General features: G+C 45.0%; 1 protein-coding gene across 2 annotated transcripts; it reads right to left on the bottom strand.

The window, feature by feature from the left end:
• Positions 1-487: 487 nt before the first annotated feature.
• MRPL48 (mitochondrial ribosomal protein L48) lies at positions 488-19,992 on the bottom strand. 2 transcript variants are annotated; one of them, XM_054015877.1, is made up of 8 exons: positions 19,891-19,992; positions 17,057-17,109; positions 15,830-15,867; positions 12,877-12,962; positions 11,931-12,103; positions 6,106-6,208; positions 4,947-5,036; positions 488-751 (listed from the first exon to the last, which is right to left on the bottom strand). In XM_054015877.1, exons 1-8 carry the CDS (start codon positions 19,909-19,911, stop codon positions 677-679), a joined length of 639 nt encoding a protein of 212 aa, XP_053871852.1. In that variant the 5' UTR covers positions 19,912-19,992; the 3' UTR covers positions 488-676. The 2 variants fall into 2 exon arrangements, with proteins under 2 accessions (XP_053871852.1, XP_053871853.1); XM_054015878.1 differs by lacking the exon at positions 19,891-19,992 and adding an exon at positions 19,737-19,757.
• Positions 19,993-20,027: the final 35 nt, after the last annotated feature.

The raw sequence follows: 20,027 nt of genomic DNA, 5'->3' as shown, positions 1-20,027 counted from the left end.
GTGTTTCTGGAACAGCATAAGATTGAGCATCACACCTGAAGTTTGGACGGGATTTTCCCCTGCCGCCTGATAGTGACATTCACCTTTCCCTGGATCATTGAGAATAGACAGACACCTCCTCCACACTGAGGGCAGTTGGTAACAACCGAGGTCCATCACTACCTTCCATCTTAGCTCTGTCTAGCCTCCCTCTCTCTGGGCCTGACTCAGCTCCTGCAGCAGTCAATGGAAAGAATCCTGTTTCCTCCAGCGAGAGCTAAAGCAGGACCTTCAGGCACAAGCCTGCAATTCTAGACCGCAGTGGGAATTTTGTCTGAGAAAAGACTGCAGGATTGGGCCCTCTATTTCTAAACCAAGGTGTGGAAAAGGCACCCAAGGCAGAACAAACAGGAACGAGGGTGAAGGAATCAGACATGCGATCCAGCCTTTCCATCACCACCCGGCTGCAAATCTCTCTAAGAAAAAGCACCAGTTGGTCAGATACACAAAGGGTACATTTGACTTCATTAAAATAAGCTCCTTAACAGAGCAGCAGAAACCTCTTCCAAGCAACAAACATATCATTAAGACCGTATTAAGAGTTGCCTTTGAAGGCCACTAGGAACCAATTAAGGGATGCTATAGCGTCACAAAGATGGCTTTGAAATGGACTGGATAGTTTTAGCTGGACACTGGCTCATTTCATTTGCGCTATCAGCTCTTCAAGTTCCGGTCGAGCCTTTAATCGAACCTTGAAGTCTGCCACTGTATGCTGTGGGGAGGAGAAAGGGAGAAATAGGAATTATTCTTGATCATGTTCCAAAATAGCAGCAAGACAATTATCTCCTGATATTGGCCATGCCAATGTTCTGTACTATACCAAGGGCTTGGTGGTAAGTAAGTGTTCACAGTTCTACTGAGCCCGGCAGTGCTGGAACATTTTCATAAGAACGGCCCTAGTGGGTCAGACCAAGGTCCATCTAGCCCAGCATCCTGTCTTCTGACAGTGGCCAATGCCAGGTGCCCCAGAGGGAATGAACAGAACAGGTAATCATCAAGTGATCCATCCCCTGTCGCCCATTCTCAGCTTCTGGCAAACAGAGGCTAGGGACACCGTCCCTGCCCATCTTGGCTAATAGCCATTGATGGACCTATCCTCCATGAAAACAGAGCTTGACATACGGCGCTATTGTAGCTCAGGAACTCAGTATGTTTTAATTTCTAAAATAATATTTTGAACTAGGGCTATCAAGCTATTAAAAAAATGATAAATCGCACCTTTAAAAATAGAATACCATTTATTTAAATATTTTTGGATGTTTTCTACATTTTCAAATATATTGATTTCAATTACAACACAGAATACAAAGTGTAGCGTGCTCCCTTTATGTTTATTTTTGACTACAAATATTTGCACTTGAAAAACCAAAAGAAATATTTCAATTCACCTCGTACAAGTACTGTAGTGCAATCTCTTTATCATGAAAGCTGAACTTACAAATGTAGAATCATGTACAAAAAAATAACTGCATTCAAAATAAAACAATGTAAAACTTTAGAGCCTACAAGTCCACTCAGTCCTACTTCTTGTTCAGCCAATCGCTCAGACAAACAAGTTTGTTTATATTTACAGGAGATAATGCTGCTTGCTTCTTATTTACAATGTCACCAGAAAGTGAAAATAGGCATTCACATGGCACTGTTGTAGCCGGCGTCGTGAGATATTTACATGCCAGATGCGCTAAAGATTCATAAGTCCCTTCATGCATCAACCCCCATTCCAGAGGACATGCGTCCATGCTGACGACGGGTTCTGCTTGACTACGATCCAAAGCAGTGCGGACCCATGCATGTTCATTTTCATCATCTGAGTCAGATGCCACCAACAGAAAGTTGATTTTTTTTTTTTTTGGTGGTTCGGGTTCTATAGTTTCTGCATCTGAGTGTTGCTCTTTTAAGACTTCAGAAAGCATGCTCCACACCTTGTCCCTCTCAGATTTTGGGGAGGCACTTCAGATTCTTAAACCTTGGATTGAATGCTGTAGCTATCTCTAGAAATTTCACATTGGTATCTTCTTTATATTTTGTCAAATCTGCAGTGAAAGTGTTCTTGAAATGAACAACATGTGCTGGGTCATCATCTGAGACTGCCATAACATGAAATATATGGCAGAATGTGGGTAAAACAGAGCAGGAGACATAAAATTCTCCCCCAAGGAGTTCATTCATAAATTTCATTAATGCATTTTTTTTTTAAATGAGCATCATCAGTGTGGAAGCATGTCCTCTGGAATGGTGATTGAAGCATGAAGGGGCATACCTGGCATGTAAATACCTGCAATGCCTGCTACAAAAGTGCCATGCGAACACCTGTTCTCACTTTCAGGTGACATTGGAAATAAGAAGCAGGCAACATTATCTCCCGTAAATGTAAACAAACTTGTTTGTCTGAGCGATTGGCTGAACAAGAAGTAGGACTGAGTGGACTTGTAGGCTCTAAAGTTTTACATTGTTCATTTTGAGTGCAGTTATGTAACAACAACAAAAATCGACATTTGTAAGTTGCACTTTCACGATAAAGAGATTGCACTACAGTACTTGTATGAGGTGAATTGAAAAATACTATTTCTTTTGTTTATCACTTTTACAGAGCAAATATTTGTAACCTAAACAATATAAAGTGAGCACTATATACTTTGTATTCGGTGTTGTAATTGAAATCAATATATTTGAAAATATAGAAAAACATCCAAAAATATTTAATATATTTCAACTGGTATCCTATTGTTTAGTAGTGCGAACAAAACTGATTAATCATGATTAATTTTTTTAATCGCAATTAACTTTTTGAGCTAATCGCGTGAGTTAAATGCGTTTAATCGACAGTCCTATTTTGAACTAATCTGTAGTATCTTTCATCCCAGGATTCCAAAGTACTTTACATCCATTAACAAATCAAGCATTACATCATCCCTATAAGGCAGGCTCAGAATCAGTCTTTTACAGATGGGGATATGAAGGCAGAGAGAGGTTAAGAGACTCACCAAAGGACACAGTGAATTAATAGCAGAGCCAGAAACAGAATCCAAGGGCTCTAATTCTCAGTACCTTGCCCTGAACCACACACTCTTCAGAATCCATTGCATATTTGGGTATCAGTATTTGTTTGTGCAGAGACTGAATCATACAGAACTGTGAGGAGAAGTCTTTCCGAGAGCCAAGAATTTATATTTCTTCAACAAAATGTGTTATAAGGGACTTAACTGAAGCTGGTGATTGACAGTCTGATTCTCCTCCCCCTTAAGATGGTCTAAATCAGGCATAACGCCACTGAATCAGTGGAGTCGCACTGGTGTAAGTGAAGAGCATCAGCACACGAGTGCAGAAGCCTTGACTCAGTGAACAAGCAATGCAGACACATACATACACCCTAAATAGCACGCACAGACTGGGGTAGCTTACACACTACCCTGTGAAATGTATCCCGTCCCTAGGTTTCCAAACCAACCACCTAGTAGCTGTCCTGCTCGGTGAGTTACCTTCTGAGGTTGACAGATCATGAGTTATTGTGGATGCGTAAGTTAGGAGTAAACAAAACTGGGCAAACCATTAAACATATGGAGATGGTTAAGTGCAGTTATCAATGCAAATTGTAGCAGTTCATTTTCAGAGACAGATACAGTTTATTTTATTGGAAGGAGGGGGAAATGGAAGATCTACCTATCTTAGGGCCTGATCCAAAGCTCACCAAAGCTCTTTGATTCAGTCCTTTACTTATTACTATAGTTCCCATCCCCTTCGAATCCAGGCACTATCGTAGAGCTGCCATCTCTCCAGAACTTCACAAGACCATCTGGCGCTCCACACCTCTCTCGTGGGTTACCAAAGGCTAATGTACTCCATGGATGCAGACAGCATCACTGTCATGGCATATTTTTTGGTCCACAAAAACTACCTTGAATAAATAGAGCTTCCCAGAGCCGATTTGCTTTTGTAATACAAGGACATACAATGTATGGTGGCTTGAGGGCTTAAATTTTCCTCACCGCCCCCCAGTGCAGCAAAGGTTCTATCTACCCAGAGCCCAGCTAAGGAGTGTGAACTCTGGCCCGCCTCAGTGCTCTGGTGAAACTGAATAGAAGAATGAGCTTCTGCAGAAAACAAACAAAACCCCTTCCCGGGAGGAAGTGTGATCTAATAGTTACAGGAAGGCACTTGGCTTCTGGGTTCCATTCCTAGTCTGTCACCGACTCAACTCTTTAATCTTGTGCAAGTCAATTATCAATCTGCTTCTTCACCAATAAAAGAGGGACAGTACTTCCCTGCTCCATAAAGGGCTTTGTGATCCTTGGATGAAAGGTACAGTATAAGCGCTATGTAGTACTGAAAGGAAAGCATCCTACTCTGAACCACGGGGATTTTCTCTAGGTGCAAAGCCATTTACCATCCACTCTCCTCATGGGTGGTAATGGGAGTTGGTTGGAAAGGTGCTGGTGGCAGGGGAGGCACGTCACGGGATACGGAAGTCCAAATGCTATCCAGGGCACTGGTCAACAAGCAGAGTCTCACGTAGGCCAACTGACCAAGTGGGGGCCTGAGTCTGAGGCGCGCTGGGCACCCACATGTCAATGGGAGAGGTGGGTCTTCTAAGGATCAAGATCTTGTTCTGTGCTGTTTTTTAATTATTATTATTTTAAATTCATAGAATATCAGGATTGGAAGGGACCTCAGGAGGTCATCTAGTCCAATACCTTGCTCAAAGCAGAACCAATCCCCAGACAGATTTTTGCCCCAGATCCCTAAGTGGCCCCCTCAAGGATTGAACTCACAATCCTGGGTTTAGCAGGCCAATACTCAAACCACTGAGCTATCCCTCCCCCCTTGTTCTGTGCTGTTGTGAGGTAGATTTCACCTCATACATAGTAAATACTTTCTAAATATGAACACGTCAGTAAACTTAAAGGTACCTCTTTCACTGACAGATGGACCCCTTCGGGCTGGTTACTCTGAATAACCTCCAAGAGTACAGGAGCAAACGTTGAACTCAAACCACTGATCTGAAAGAAGAAATGAAATGCTGCAGGAGAAAAGCCAGACGACGAGCAGACCTTTTCCATTAACAACACAGCAAAGGAGTCGATTTCAATGCAAGCCCAAGGCAAAGCCCAAACAAGACCCTTACAGTCCAATCACTCCAGGCCAATGTACATAACTTTAGTTTGCAGGGGATCTTCCATGCACACTGTATCCCAACATGCCCAGTTTTGACATGAACCACCCCCCATCCCTGCCCACAATATCCCCAATGTCTGTGTGAGAACCTCCACTGCACCTGCTGCTGTCTGGAGCATGTATTTTGTATCTCTCCACCTCACTGTTTTTCTGACTCAGTTGAAAATATGTCTCTTGTCCCTTTCTTATACCACTTAACTTGTTTAACTGTGCTACTGAGAAGCAGAAAGATTGACATACGCATGTATGTGTTGGTGTGTAGGTATACAGACACATTCATGCACAGCGTAGTTTTTTTAATTCAGGTTAAATTATCGCTAATGTCTGGATCCCTACCACAGAAGCTGCCATGGAAAACTTGGGACACCAGTGTCCACTCTGAAAGTTCTCAGCATCAGCTCTGTGCCGTGGAAAACATCTACCTTTTAAAGCTTTGAAAGTTTAACCCAGAACAGGTTTAACCACAAGACTGAGTGTATGTAGCTAAAAGACGAGGAGGAAAGCATCACTGAGGAAACAGATTCTAGTTTAAAAACTGTGAAGGGTCAATATAACCAGTGAGCTTTAAAAAATTATTATAAACCACTTCACAGTGATAGGAGACAGTGAAGAGGAGTTTGGGAAAATATCTCGTTATGACTTTTCCATCTGTATTGTCTACCATTCAGTGTAAAAGAGATAGTACCTCTAATCATTAGAGTCGGGAGACAAGCCTTCTGGGCTCTCCATTCTGCAAGTGGCTCGTTGTGTGACTTTTAGTTAATTAACTTCTTCGTGCCTCGATTTCCACACACAAGTGGTTAGACTAGAGAGTTAGTTCGGTGCTTTGAGATCCTCAGATGTAAAGTGCTATGCAAGAGCAGAGCGTCATTATAGGCCAACAAAATTTCATACCTGTACAACTCGCTGGTGGGTTGTAAGAACAGCATCTAGGTACTGCCTGGACCCTTTCTCCTGCATAAGCATCACCTCCATGGTTTTAGTGGGCATCGCATAGCTTTAGAAACAACAATTCAACAATCAGGGAAATGTTGACAGCCCTTGGCAGGAATGAGTGAACTTTCATCAAAAGAGAACATGGGATGAGATGAAGCATTCATCAGAAATTAACTATGCAAACAAGGTAGACTGCATTAGGATCAGACACAAGCAGGGCTGTATAATCACTTGTGTGACAGGACAGAGATCAGAGGGAAGTCTACGGCATTACTGCTGCCCAGAAGCTCTTTTGGGCACAAATGCAAACACAAGAGGAGACAACTTTATTCAATGCCTTTGTTGTTGAAGGAGAGATTTAAAGCAAACATCTAGTACAGGGATCCCCAATGTGGTGCCTGCCAGGGCTTCCATGGGCGCCCGCCCACTGGCCATCGGACAAGAAGCCGCCGAGAAGAGGCAACGTCAAGAAGCGCTGCTGCCGACGCCTCTTGATGACGCTGCTTCACGGCGCCATTTCGGCGGCTGCTTGTCCGGCGGGCACGGTACTCAGCGGCTAGTCGTCCAGTGCCCACCCCATGGAAAAGGTTGGGGACCACTGATCTAGTACATAGTTAATGTACCTGGTTTTATTTTCATTAGCAGTAACTGACTTGTATCTTTCACAATGGTTATTAAGAAGGATAAGAAACAGCTGGTGTAACATGCCACTTGGAAAGACTTTATTTTCACCAACATGGGCTTAGTATGGACAGAGGAGAGATACTTGGCCAAATTCTGTTCTCATTTACATCAGTGTAAATCCACAGATTTCAGTGGTGTTACTCTGGATTTTCACTGGTGCAAATGAGAACAGAATGTGGCCTATTGTGTGAACCACCGGTACTGCAATTCAATTAGCGAGGAGGGATGATCTTGTGGTTAAGGCACTGGACTCTCACTCAGGAAGTCTGGGTTCAATGGCCAGGTCAGCCACAGACTTCCTGTGTGACCCTGGCCAAATTATTTAACATAAGAACATAAGAACGGCTATACTGGGTCAGACCAAAGGTCCATCCAGCCCAGTATCCTGTCTACTAACAGTGACCAATGCCAGGTGCCCCAGAGGGAGTGGACCAACAGGCAATGATCAAGTGATCTCTCTCCTGCCATCCATCTCCACCCTCTGACAAACAGAGGCTAGGGACACCATTCCTTACCCGTCCTGGCTAATAGCCATTAATGGACTTAACCTCCATGAATTTATCTAGTTCTCTTTTAAACCCTGGATAATCGTACTCAGAGAGTTGTTATTAATGGTTCCCAATCCTGCTGGAAAGGCGTAACGAGTGGGGTACCGCAGGGGTCTGTTTTGGGACCGGCTCTGTTCAATATCTTCATCAACGACTTAGATATTGGCATAGAAAGTACACTTATTAAGTTTGCGGATGATACCAAACTGGGAGGGATTGCATCTACTTTGGAGGACAGGGTCATAATTCAAAATGATCTGGACAAATTGGAGAAATGGTCTGAGTTAAACAGGATGAAGTTTAACAAAGATAAATGCAAAGTGCTCCACTTAGGAAGGAAAAATCAATTTCACACATACAGAATGGGAAAAGACTGTCTAGGAAGGAGTACGGCAGAAAGGGATCTAGGGGTTATAGTGGACCACAAGCTAAATATGAGTCAACAGTGTGATGCTGTTGCAAAAAAAGCAAACATGATTCTGGGATGCATTAACAGGTGTGTTGTGAGCAAGACACGAGAAGTCATTCTTCCGCTCTACTCTGCTCTGGTTAGGCCTCAGCTGGAGTATTGTGTCCAGTTCTGGGCGCCGCATTTTAAAAAAGATGTGGAGAAACTGGAAAGGGTCCAAAGAAGAGCAACAAGAATGATTAAAGGTCTTGAGAACATGACCTATGAAGGAAGGCTGAAAGAATTGGGTTTGTTTAGTTTGGAAAAGAGAAGACTGAGAGGGGACATGATAGCAGTTTTCAGGTATATAAAAGGGTGTCATAAGGAGGAGGGAGAGAACTTGTTCACCTTAGCCTCTAAGGATAGAACCAGAAACAATGGGTTTAAACTGCAGCAAGGGAGGTCTAGATTGGACATTAGGAAAAAGTTCCTAACTGTCAGGGTGGTTAAACACTGGAACAAATTGCCTAGGGAGGTTGTGGAATCTCCGTCTCTGGAGATATTTAAGAGTAGGTTAGATAAATGTCTATTAGGGATGGTCTAGGCAGTATTTGGTCCTGCCATGCGGGCAGGGGACTGGACTCGATGACCTCTCGAGGTCCCTTCCAGTCCTATAATCTATGAATCTATAGTCCTAGCCTTAAATATCTCTGGCCTCAGTCAAAGGGGGCTAATACTTCTTTTCTCCCCTACTTTGTCTGTACTATGTATACAGCCCCTAGCACAATGGGGCCTTGCCCCCTGTCGAGGCATGCAGGCATTACTGCAATTCAAGTAACAATCTATGCAAGAACCACAGTCTAGGGTATGAAGCAGTCATCTAGGCTGTGGGCTCTTCCTGTTACTATTCATAGGCGCATCCGAGCAGAAGGCACTTTAATTTCCTAGCATCTGTGGGTTTTGTTCTAAAACGTTTAACAGGGGGCTGGAGGACTTGAGGGATTGGTATCCATAGAGTTTGAGGGCAGACGGGACCATAAGATCATCTAGTCTGATCTCCGTGGGATATCCAAATGGGATCCAAGAGTCTTTTAATCGATGTCTCTGCCATTTGACAGCTGTTCACTGAATTATGAGAAATTAGTGAGTGGTCCCAGTTTGTCTAGAGCATCCACACTGCAGAAAGAGACCATCACAACTGGTCTATGCACGCAGGACTTTCAGCTCCACGGCTGTTGATGCAGCACCTCATACAAGACCAGGGGTTCTCAAACTGGGGGTCGGGACCCCTTAGGGGGTCACGAGCTGTCAGCCCCTACCCCAGATCCCACTTTGCCTCCAGCATTTATAATGGTGTTAAATATATTAAAAAGTGTTTTTAATTTATAAGGGGGAGGGGTTGCACTCAGAGGCTTGCTATGTGAAAGGGGTCACTGGTACAAAAGTTTGAGAACCCCTGTATAAGAGTCTAAAAAAGTCAATTCACTTTCTTGACATTTTTAAATAGGGTTTAAACAGTGAGCACCATGCATACATTAAACAGCATTCAGACAGATTCCCATATGTGCTAACATCCTTTCACAGTAGTTACGACAGGTCCCTTGGACAATACCATGAAGGCCCCAAAGGAATCTGCACTTATAATCACAAGGGATGGTCAAGCCTGCAGACTTTTACAGATAATGTTTGTGCATCCCCCTCATGGAAGTGAAACAGATGGCATGGTTTCATCCCATAAGCATTGCTCTGCAAAGACCCTGCAGGAATCACACGCCCTGTTACATGATCCACAGAACCATTCAGAACAGCACAGTTAGCTTCTCAGATCTAACATTGGAACCACAGTTATACGAGACCCCACCGCTCTACCTCGAGGAGAGCACCACAACTCTCACCTAGAAGAGAGGGGTGGGGTTAGTATGGACCTGGCAAGAAAATACATTCAAAGAACATTTCCTTAATGAAACCCTCTCTGCAGATTCCCACGGTAGGGCAGCAGGGAAATGGTTAATGTTGAGATGGTAAATGCCATCGTTCGCATCCCGAGTGAATATCGGATTGAGATGAACAGGAATAAGTCACACACCGTAGCGCTGTTACAAGCGATCAGCAGACTCAGGCAGACAATGCTGCAGCACGTCAGATCCTTCACATCCCCAAAGTGAAAGCGTAAATACTGGCAACAATATTGGGGTCCCCGGAGAAGAGCTAGTCCAACTCTCCCCCCACATCTAGTTCAATCTAGTCTCTGCTATTTATAAACTGAAAAAGTGCAGTCCAGCCCCTTCACGAAAGCTGCCTTGAGACAAGCCTTTCCATGTCTTCGGAAAGCCAATTAAAATACAGACTTTGAAGGCTCTCTTGTCCTATTTTTAGGGAAATTATAGCTGTGGCAGAACAAGCAATTTGTAGGACAAAGCCCACAAGTCACTGTTCTGCCTGATCCAAGCTCCATGGTGCTAATGTAATTGTCAGTGCTTTTAGATGAGAAAAAGATCAAGACAGAGTGGGTGAAAAGTGACCTTGTCTCTAAATGTGGGGCAGTGAGGAGAGATCCATCCACGCAACAGATGTACGGGAACAAAATCTGACTCAAATCAGCAGAAGCTCTGTTTGCATGACATGCCCCACTTCTTTTCTGAGACACAGACAAAAGAGAAATGTGTCAAGAGGAAAAGAATCCAGCGTAATTGACAGAAGCGAGACAGGGCATTTTAACACCTCACAACATGTGGAAAAGACACGTGGAAGGCTAGGACTCTAATTATATTTGTGGCACTTTTCATCTTCAAAGAACTCTATCCACGTCCAGCCATCCTCAAGACCTGTGAGGTAAGCAGGCCTTAGTCAACTCATTTTGCAGTTGGAAAAGCTTGGGCAGAGAGGTGGCAAGTCCATGGAGTATCCAGGATTAGAACTCAGAAATTCCCCTTCCCCATTCCTGTGCTCAGACCACTGGCTAATGCCCTTTTCTCCAGTGACTGAAAACTGAGAGCTAAATTCTTCCCTGTGATCTGCACAGCCAGTCTATTGATACCCATACTGTGGCTTTTCCTACTTGAACAGAGCTCTAAGTGAGGTCAGTCAAGAGCCCATGGAGACTGAAAGAACAGAATAAATTCAAGAGAATGACCATGCAGATCAGAGAGGAAGATTCAGACACACACAAATATCACGGGGGGCGGGGGGGAGGGGGGAGGACGACTACAGCCCATCAGACGTTTTAATCCCGCCCTCGAGCTCCTACCGTGGAGTGGGGTCCGAGGCTTGCCCCAGACCAGCCGTGGAGCAGGGTCGGGGGCTTCCCTCGCTCCACACGTGCCATGACTCCACGTGGCTCCCGGAAGCAGCGGCATGTCCCCCCTCCAGCTCCTATGTGTAGGGGTAGCCAAGGGGCCCCGCATACTGCCCCCGCCCCAAGCGGCGCCCCTGCAGCTCCCACTGGCTGGGAAGCACGGCCAACGGGAGCTGCATGGGCAGCGCCTGTGGACGGGGCAGCATGCAGAGCCGCCTGGCTGTGCCTCCGCATAGGAGTCAGAGAGGGGACATGCCGCTACTTCCGGGAGCTGCTTGAGGTAAACTCTGCCCGGAGCCTGCATCCCTGACCTCCTCCCGCGCCCCAACCCCCTGCCCCAGCCCTGATCTCCCTCCCACCCTCCAAACCCCTTGGTCCCAGCCTAGAACACCCTCCTGCACCCCAAACCCCTCATACACAGACCCACCCCCAGCCAGAGCCCTCACCCCCCTGCACCTTAACTCTCTGCCCCAGCCCGGAGCCCCCTCCCACACTCTAAACTCCTCATTTCTGGCCCCACCCGAGAGCCCACACCCCAAGCCAGAGCACTCACTCCCTCATGCACCCCAGTCCCAATTTTGTGAGCATTCATGGATCGCCGTATGTACTTTGGTCTTGCTCGGATACAGTACAAAAATGAGAGCCTTGGAGGTGAAGGTGTTACACCAGGGATGGGGAAATTTTTGGCCCAAGGGCCATAGAATTTCCATATCCAGATGTGGCCCTTGGGCCAAAAATTTTCCCCATCCCTGGTGTAACACCTTCACCTGCAAGGCTCTCATTTTTGTACTGTATCCGAGCAAGACCAAAGTACATACGGCATGTCATGTAAACACACAAAGATCACATGCAATGGTGGCCTTTATACCTTTCATTCACTCGAATGGAGAGTCGGTTGCAGAGTTTATGAACATATTGAGCAAAATGCTCCACCAGGCACATGTCGTACGCAGTCATCTGTATGTTCAGGTCTCCATATTCATGATCTGATCCAGCATTAACCTCCTTCATCCGTATCCTGTCCCTTTTCCTCTTTGAAATCTGTAAGAAAGTGAAATAGACTTTCCAAGAATGCTGAAGGGTAACTATACAAGATTCATGCCCAATAGTGGTTAGAGCAGAGGACTGGTAGCCTGGACTCTATACCCAGCTCCAACGCAGATTTGCTGAATAATCTTGGGCAAGTCAAGGCTTCTCTGTGCTCATTTTCCCAGTTGTAAAATCAGGATAACACCTAATTTACAGAAGTGTTCTGAGGCTTAATTGGTTGAGGTCCTGGGATGACAGGCCCTATAGAGGCACCACACTCATCTGGACAATGTATGCTTAGCATGAATAACTACTTCTTCCAGAAGGAACTAAGGAGTCGGAACAAACTGCTTCTAATTCAGCCTCTGCCTTTGAGGCACCTGTCTAGATGAATTTATTGTTTCACTGTTCCGGAAATGCAGGTCTTCCAAATTCCAGGTACAGTAAAAAAGTTCAAAACGGACCAAGACTTTACTTGCTAATATTCAGCAACGGCTTGTGAGTGGTTTGGTTAAGTTCAACATAATTAATAGTTTCCATTCGCCAAACCGTTTAGAGACTTAAATAAGGAAGTAATGGACACAAGGAAATATTTGTGTAGTGCTTTGAACCGGCTATTTCTCACTGCACAACAATCTCTGCTGGGAGGAGCAGAAGGAAAGCAGCATAGTCTTTGCTTGTATACTCAGAAGTCCGGAGAATGAGCAGCACCAACATTTTAATGAATCTGTAAATGTATCCGAATAAATGGAAAGTCAGCACTGTCAGAGCACAGAAAAGCCTACCTCCAGTGGAAGCAGGTGTCTGAACCTCCCAATGCCATGGGTAGGCTGGGACCTGTAGTGTCTGTTGCAGCTCAGCAACGTGCTGCCTTTAAAGAGGAAGACAGAACAAATACGTTTCAAGTTAAAGGTCAGACAACTCCTCTCCTGACAAAGCAGTAACAGTATGGAAGATAGGAGTCACCAGGAATCTACTGAGGAGAGGTGGGGCTGGCAGGGGCAGAAACCTGGAAGAAGATTCTTTCTGGCTGTAATTAGGTGTTTTAGATCAGTGGTTCTCAACCTTTCCAGACTACTGTACCCCTTTCAGGAGTCTGATTTGTCTTGTGTACCCCCAAGTTTCACCTCACTTAAAAACTACTTGCTTACAAAAATCAGACATAAAAAATACAAAAGTGTCACAGCCACACTGTTACTGGACAATTGTTGACTCTCTCATTTTTACCATATGATTATAAAATAAATCAACTGGAATATAAATGTTGTACTTACATTTCACTGTATAGTATATAGAGCAGTATAAACAAGTCATTGTATGAAATTTTAGTTTGCGCTTACTTTTTATGTAGCCTGTTGTAAAACTAGATAAATATTTAGATGAGTTGCTGTACCCCCTAAAGACCTCTGCGTACCCCCTGAGGTATGCATACCCCTGGTTGAGAACCACTGTTTTAGAGTGGTCAGAGGTGGGCAAGATGCTTCACACAGAAGACACGTCCCTGCCCCAGTCTACACTGTAGGTTACTCAGGGTTAGTCATGTACCCAACACATCACAGTGGTTCAGTTAAGTATTGGGGGGGGGGGGTAAATATGTGCAAAAAATACGGGGGCGGGGGGGGGGGGTATCCCAGTCTCTCTTGTCAAGTTGTCAGGTGAGATCTAAATGAGGAAAGGGTAGTGACTTGGCAGACCAAAATAGACTGGAAGAAAGGGAAGGGATCCCTAGCAGGAGGACATTCAAGGAGATCAGCATGAAAAGGGCTGGAGCACGATGGTAGTGGTGAAACTGTGATGGATCCAAGATCCCAGTTATCCTTAAATCCAGCCCTGCTTCCAATATTCATGTATCCGAAGAAATGACAAGCCCTTGTTTCTTCTCATTACTCTGGGGCAAAGTGCTGTCCCTGCAGACTTAACTTTAATAAGCGCACCCCAGAGACAGGCGATTTTTTAGACTGAAAGTACAATACCTTGAACCAGCCGGATTCAAGAACATACTAGATCCTGTCTACACTTCAAGACCAAACTGTGTTTTAGTCATGTCAGAGGACTACTGTGTTGTAAAAGAATCCACCAACACAGTAGATATTGAAGTGTAGATGGGTTTAACCGTAAATTGGGTTTAAGACTGGTTCCACTAAGAGTTCCTGACCCAGTGTAGACAGGGGATATTGGGCTAGATTCACAGAAGAACTCAGGTGACTGCCTACCCCTTTAGGCATCTAAATCTCAGAATCGGGCCCTACTGGGATTCACAAAAAAACCTTCAGCTGCTGCCAAACACTATAGGGTAAATTTGCCTGGCACATACATTTTTGCAATAAAAGTTCTCTGGGCTCCTACAGTTCAGCTTCTGGACATGTGTCCAGACACCTAAGCCGCAAAGCGATGCACAATCCGGAGGAAGACAGGTGTTCCTCCACCTAACTACTCGCCTGTGGGACCCAAGCAGGTAATGCCCAGAGCTTACCTATTGGATCAGGCGCCTGCAGGCAAGCTTACCTCAAATGCCTGCAGGGGGAAGGCAGGAAAGGGGAGAACAGGAATGAGAAGATTCCTTCATAAAACTTTTATCCCAGTGGTTAAGGAACTCACCTAGGATGTAGGAGACCCCCCCACTCAACTTCCCCCTCCACCTGATGAGGAAAAGGGATCTGAACAGGGATCTGCCACCTCTCAGGTGAGTGTCTTAGCCACTGGTCTGTTGGATATTCTGATATGGGGCTTCCTCAGTCTCTTCTGTTGAAACTGTTCCTCTGGCAATAAATAATGAAAAAATCATTGGGACAGAGAGAGAGAGCAAGCGAAACCTTCCTAGCCTGGCGGCTGGAGCACTCACTTGGGAGGTGGGAGACACAGAGTCCAGTCCCCCTGCTCCAGTGAATTTTTAAATGATTTATCCCAGTGGGACAGCTTCAACAGGAGAGACTCATATCCAAACATATCATAGCCCCATGGCTAGAGCACTCAGCTAAATAGCAGATCCCTGTTCAAATCCCTTCTCATCAGGTGGAGAGCGGAATTGAACCAGGAGTCTCCCACAGCCCAGGTGACTACACTAACCACTGGGTTAAAAGTTATGAGGGAGGTCCTCCTCCTCTCCCCTCCTCCACCCAACTTTTTCCAAAAATGGGGCAGACACCTAACCCCAAGAGAAAGTTTGCAGATAAGAATCCCAAGCAGAGGAAGGTATCTCCCTGCAGGCTGGATTTAGGTGCAGGAAGAGGGGCAGGGCTTAGAACACACCCCTCTTCTTGGCATCGCCCATTAGCTATCTTAGGCGGAGAGCCACCTAGTGTGCTGGCTTCTGTGAATCCCATTCTGAGGCACCTTTCCCCCCAAATGTACACGAAGCTGAGCTGTCACACTAAACTCTGTGAATCCCAGGGATTTTCTAGGCGCCTAAAAGTTAAGTGTGGTGACACACATTTCTTTGTGAATACAGCCTATAGTTTCTAGCAGATGTTTCTCCACAACATAAAGTCAGTCTGTCTAGGACTCTTTGCTTAGCCGTCCCAGGAATGGAACAAGAGGAGGATTTGCAGTCAGATACAGGTGTGACTGAATGCTGGCCCAGTGCCCATCTGAATTATTCATTATAACACCATCAATCAGCTCAAATTTGGTTTAAAGAATTAAACAGCAAGGTGACATGACGGCTCAAGTGTGAATATTTGTTTTGGGTACAAGAAGGTTTTTAGTGTATTGTATTCAAAATCTACAGTGAGTTCTTACCTACAGCACAGATGGGGCTCTCTCTGGCCGCTGTTACTCTAAAGGAAAAGCCAGGATGAAAGTTAAAAGCTATTGTTGTTTCATTTATAAAAGTACTATACAGATTTTCAGTCTCTAAATAGAGTCATTATTCTTGAGTGACAGGTTTTATAGGTAGAGAGTGTGGAAAATGCATTAGATCTTTACACTACGGCCCTCGTTACTGCATTATCTGTGCACCTCACACCCATTAATGGATTTTACCTTCACACCACCACTATTGGGTAGGGTAGCATTATCCCCACAGGACAGATTAAATGACTTGCCCAAGGTCAGACATGGGGTCTGGGGTTGAGCTGGGAAGTCACAATCCGCTAGACCCAGGGTGTCAAACTCATTTGGGGGAAAAGAGAGAGAGCCAGATTCTGTGTTTCATTCTGTTGGGAGCTGGGGTGAGAATTCAGGATGGCATTCTCTGCTTGATCCCCAGTGGAGACTCCACTGATGTCAGTGGGAGGAGCACACAAAGATCGAGGAGATAATATAGCTTTCACATAGTAACTAAAACTTTTAATTATTCTTTTATGTCTTTCTCTGCAGGAACTCCCAATTCCCACTCCTCATGGACTTCACTCCCACCCCCCAACCATTCCATTTACTACAGTGATCCGTTAATACTGACATTACAACACCATTAGTGGGCTTTGGAGATGATACACGGATCAAATTCATAAGAAGTAGGTCACCCCTCTGACTCATTTTTCAGTTCTCTGCAAACTCAGACAGACATCATGACATTGGTTTACACCCTCCTCCCATTACATTTGGAAGATTATGGCTGTAGCCATGATGTCTAGGAAAAAAAAAACACTTTTTTTGGGTCATTAAAAAAAGTTTACATTCTGCACAGTCTGAGTATGGCATGTGAGCCACAAATACATCATGCACACCTGATCTGGTCCATGGGTTTTGAGTCTGACACCCATACACTAGACCATTCTTCCTACACTGATGGTGCAAGGAACCATCTCTTGTACAGATCTTGCTATTCCATCAGCTTCCAGGTGTCATAGGAAATATTCCTTTCACTATATCTCAATGTTTTACCTTTCTCTGATATTATTTTTCAACTGTATAGTGATTTTTTTATTTTATTTTATAAGTTTGCTGGGCCAGTTTGTAAAAGACAGGATATAAAAATGTTATCTTGAATCTTACATTTGCTCTGTCAGATTTCACAATCCTTACCTGCTAAGAGCAAATGCCTGTTTTAGAAACATTTCCTTCCCCAGGCAGAGCACCTACAACAAGCCAACATTGTTAGAACACAAACAAACATGTAAGAAAAGCATCAAGAAGGTTTTCAAAGCAGTCAGTTGTTAGCTTATTCCTCTTGGAATGCATCTTCCCTAACAAAATTCAGTAACTTCATAATGTACCAATAAACTTCCCAACCAGTTTTCATTGGCCTAAAGCAAATCATCACTTCTCAGTACACTGCTACAACACAAAAGGGGACAGAATAACAGGAAGATAGATGACTGTAATTTCTCTTTCATACACTCTATCACTTGTACATGTGAATTCCAGTAACTTGATATTAAGGGACCCACTACCGACCAAATTCATCCCTGGTGTCACTCCATTGACTTCAACTTAAACTAGCTATCTAACTATATCAATTACCTACCCATTTACTCCAGCTGTATCTGATTTGGTAAAGATACAATTCCTCTTCTCTGCGATAATATCTAGCATCCACCCAAAATATCTGACATAATTTATGATAGGAGGAAAAATATCAAAAGAAAAATAAAACAGACTAAAGTGCTCTAAGTATCCAACAAGAGCTCAGTATTTAAGCCTTGCCTACACTAGACATTTTCGGAATATCTCCAACTGGCTCCTCTGGTTGTAGCCACATTTGGAGTGGTAGCAGAGACAAGGCACTAATATTTTTACCATACCTTGTCTAGTGTAGGGGAAGACCACACGGAGGGAAGACGCCTGGTGACCAGCTCACCCTACTATTCACATTGTTTGCCATTGCTAACACTGGGGAATTTGCACTGGTTTCAGTGCACCACTTGTGATATTTCCATAAAATTGTCAATGTAGACACATCTTCAGATTCCTCCATTTTACAGATGAAGGAAGTGAGGCACAGAGAGAATAAGTGACTTGCCGAGGTCACACAGAACAGAACCAAGTTCTCCTGACTCCCACTATCCTGATCTAAACACTGAACAATAGTGCTTTCTGATACAAGATGCACTATTGGAAACAATCCCCTACTGGCCCTTGAGGAATGAAGGGGTGGCCAAAGCATGACCCACAGAGTTCGATAGTTCAGCCCACAGGTCCTTGCATGGTCTCTCCTGATGCAAGCAGAGGATCTGTAATCGGCACAGGAACATGGGACTTTCCATATGAAGGAGAAGGGTGACTATATTCAATTCATTTTCACAATAAATAAGGCCTAGTCTACACCCAAAACTTAGGTTGACTTTATGGTGCTCAGGGGTGTGAAAATTTCACACCCAAGAGACATAGTTAAGCCAATCTAAGCCCTGGTACAGACACTGCTATGTCAATGGAAGTATTGTACCATCAACTTAGCTACCACCTCTCAGGGAGGTGGATTCATTATAGCAATGGAAAAACCTCTTCCACCACCATAGCAACTGCCTACACTACTGTGCCGCACTAACACTTATTGTGTAGACATAGCCTAAGAGTCTTCCATGTTAAGAAAGATGAATTCAGACTGGAACAAGTGCAGAGAAGGGCTACTAAAATGATCAGAGAAATGGAGAACCTACCTTATGAGAACAGGAGTACAGAGGAGACTTAATGAGTTTGGCTCAGTTAGCCTAACCAAACGAAGGAGGAGAGAAGATATGATTGCTCTCTATAAATACATCACATGGATGAACACCAGGGCGTGAGAGGAATTATTTAAGTTAAGTGCCAATGTTGACAAAAGAACAAATGGATATAAACTGGCTCTCAATAATTTTAGCCTTGAAATTAGGCAAAGGTTTCTAACCATCAGAGGAGTGAAGATCTGGAACAGCCTTGCAAGGAGAGCAGTGGGGGGAAAAAATCCAACTGGCTGCAAGACTGAGCTTGACCAGTTTATGGAGGGGATGGTGTGATGAGACTGCTTACACTGGTATATGGCCCATCTGCAACTGCTATCAGCAAACATCTCTAACACCTAGAGACAGGACACTAGAGTGGGAGGATTCTGAGTTACTACAGAGAAATCTTTCCCAGGTATCTGGCTGGTGAGTCTTGTCCACATGCTCAGGGTCTAACTGACTGCGCAATATTTGGTGCTGGGAAGGAATTTTCTCCCAGCTCAGAGTGGCAGAGACCCTGGGTGAGAGGGAGGGTTTCACCTCACTCTGCAGCATGGGGCCTGGGTCGGGCTAGGTTGAATTTGAGCAAGTGGTGGATTTTCTCTAATTTGAAGTCTTTGAATCATGATTTGAGGATGTCAGTAACTCAGTCGGAGGTTGTGGGTGTATTGTAGGAGTGGGCTAGCGAGACTCTGTGGTCTACCACGTGCAGGAGGTCAGACTAGATCAGCGAGCTGATTTTCAGTGGCACTCACACTGCTCAGGTCCTGGCCTCTGGTCCGGAGGGGAGGGGGGGCTCTGCATTTTAATTTAAGCGTCTTAAACATTTTAAAAACCTGATTTACTTTATAATACACAAACTATTGTTGTATGTAGACGTATAGAAAGAGACCTTCTAAAAACGTTACCCTTTATTACTGGCACGTGAAACCTCAAATCAGAGTGACTAAACGAAGCCTGGGCACACCCCTTCGGGAAGGTTGCCGACCCCTGGCCTAGATGATCACTATGGACTCGCTGGCCTCACATCTGTGAGTGCCGCACTTGGGCTCCCAGTAACTTACCGGGCAGCTCCTGGCTGAGCGGATCTGAACGGGGCTTTCCCAATTACTCCTTGTGCTATGGTCCGCCCCCAATACCTTCCCCGGAACCCCGAGTCCCAACCTCCCCCGCCCCCCGGAAACACCTTCCCCGGCACCCGCCCCCCGCGGTAAATACCTTCCCCAGCGCCGCGCACATCCTCGCCCGCCGCCCGGCCCCGACAGCGGACACCCGGCCGGAAGAGCGGGGCGCGCCCGGCAGGCAAACGCGTCCCCCGCGCTCCAGGTCCTGCAGAGTGTGTATCCCCCTCACTC

This window comes from Malaclemys terrapin, chromosome 1 (assembly GCF_027887155.1).
Source record: "Malaclemys terrapin pileata isolate rMalTer1 chromosome 1, rMalTer1.hap1, whole genome shotgun sequence".
Classification (NCBI taxonomy): domain Eukaryota; kingdom Metazoa; phylum Chordata; order Testudines; family Emydidae; genus Malaclemys; species Malaclemys terrapin.
The sequence above is the reverse complement of the archived record's forward strand: the minus strand, read 5'-3'. Positions and strand labels throughout refer to the sequence as shown.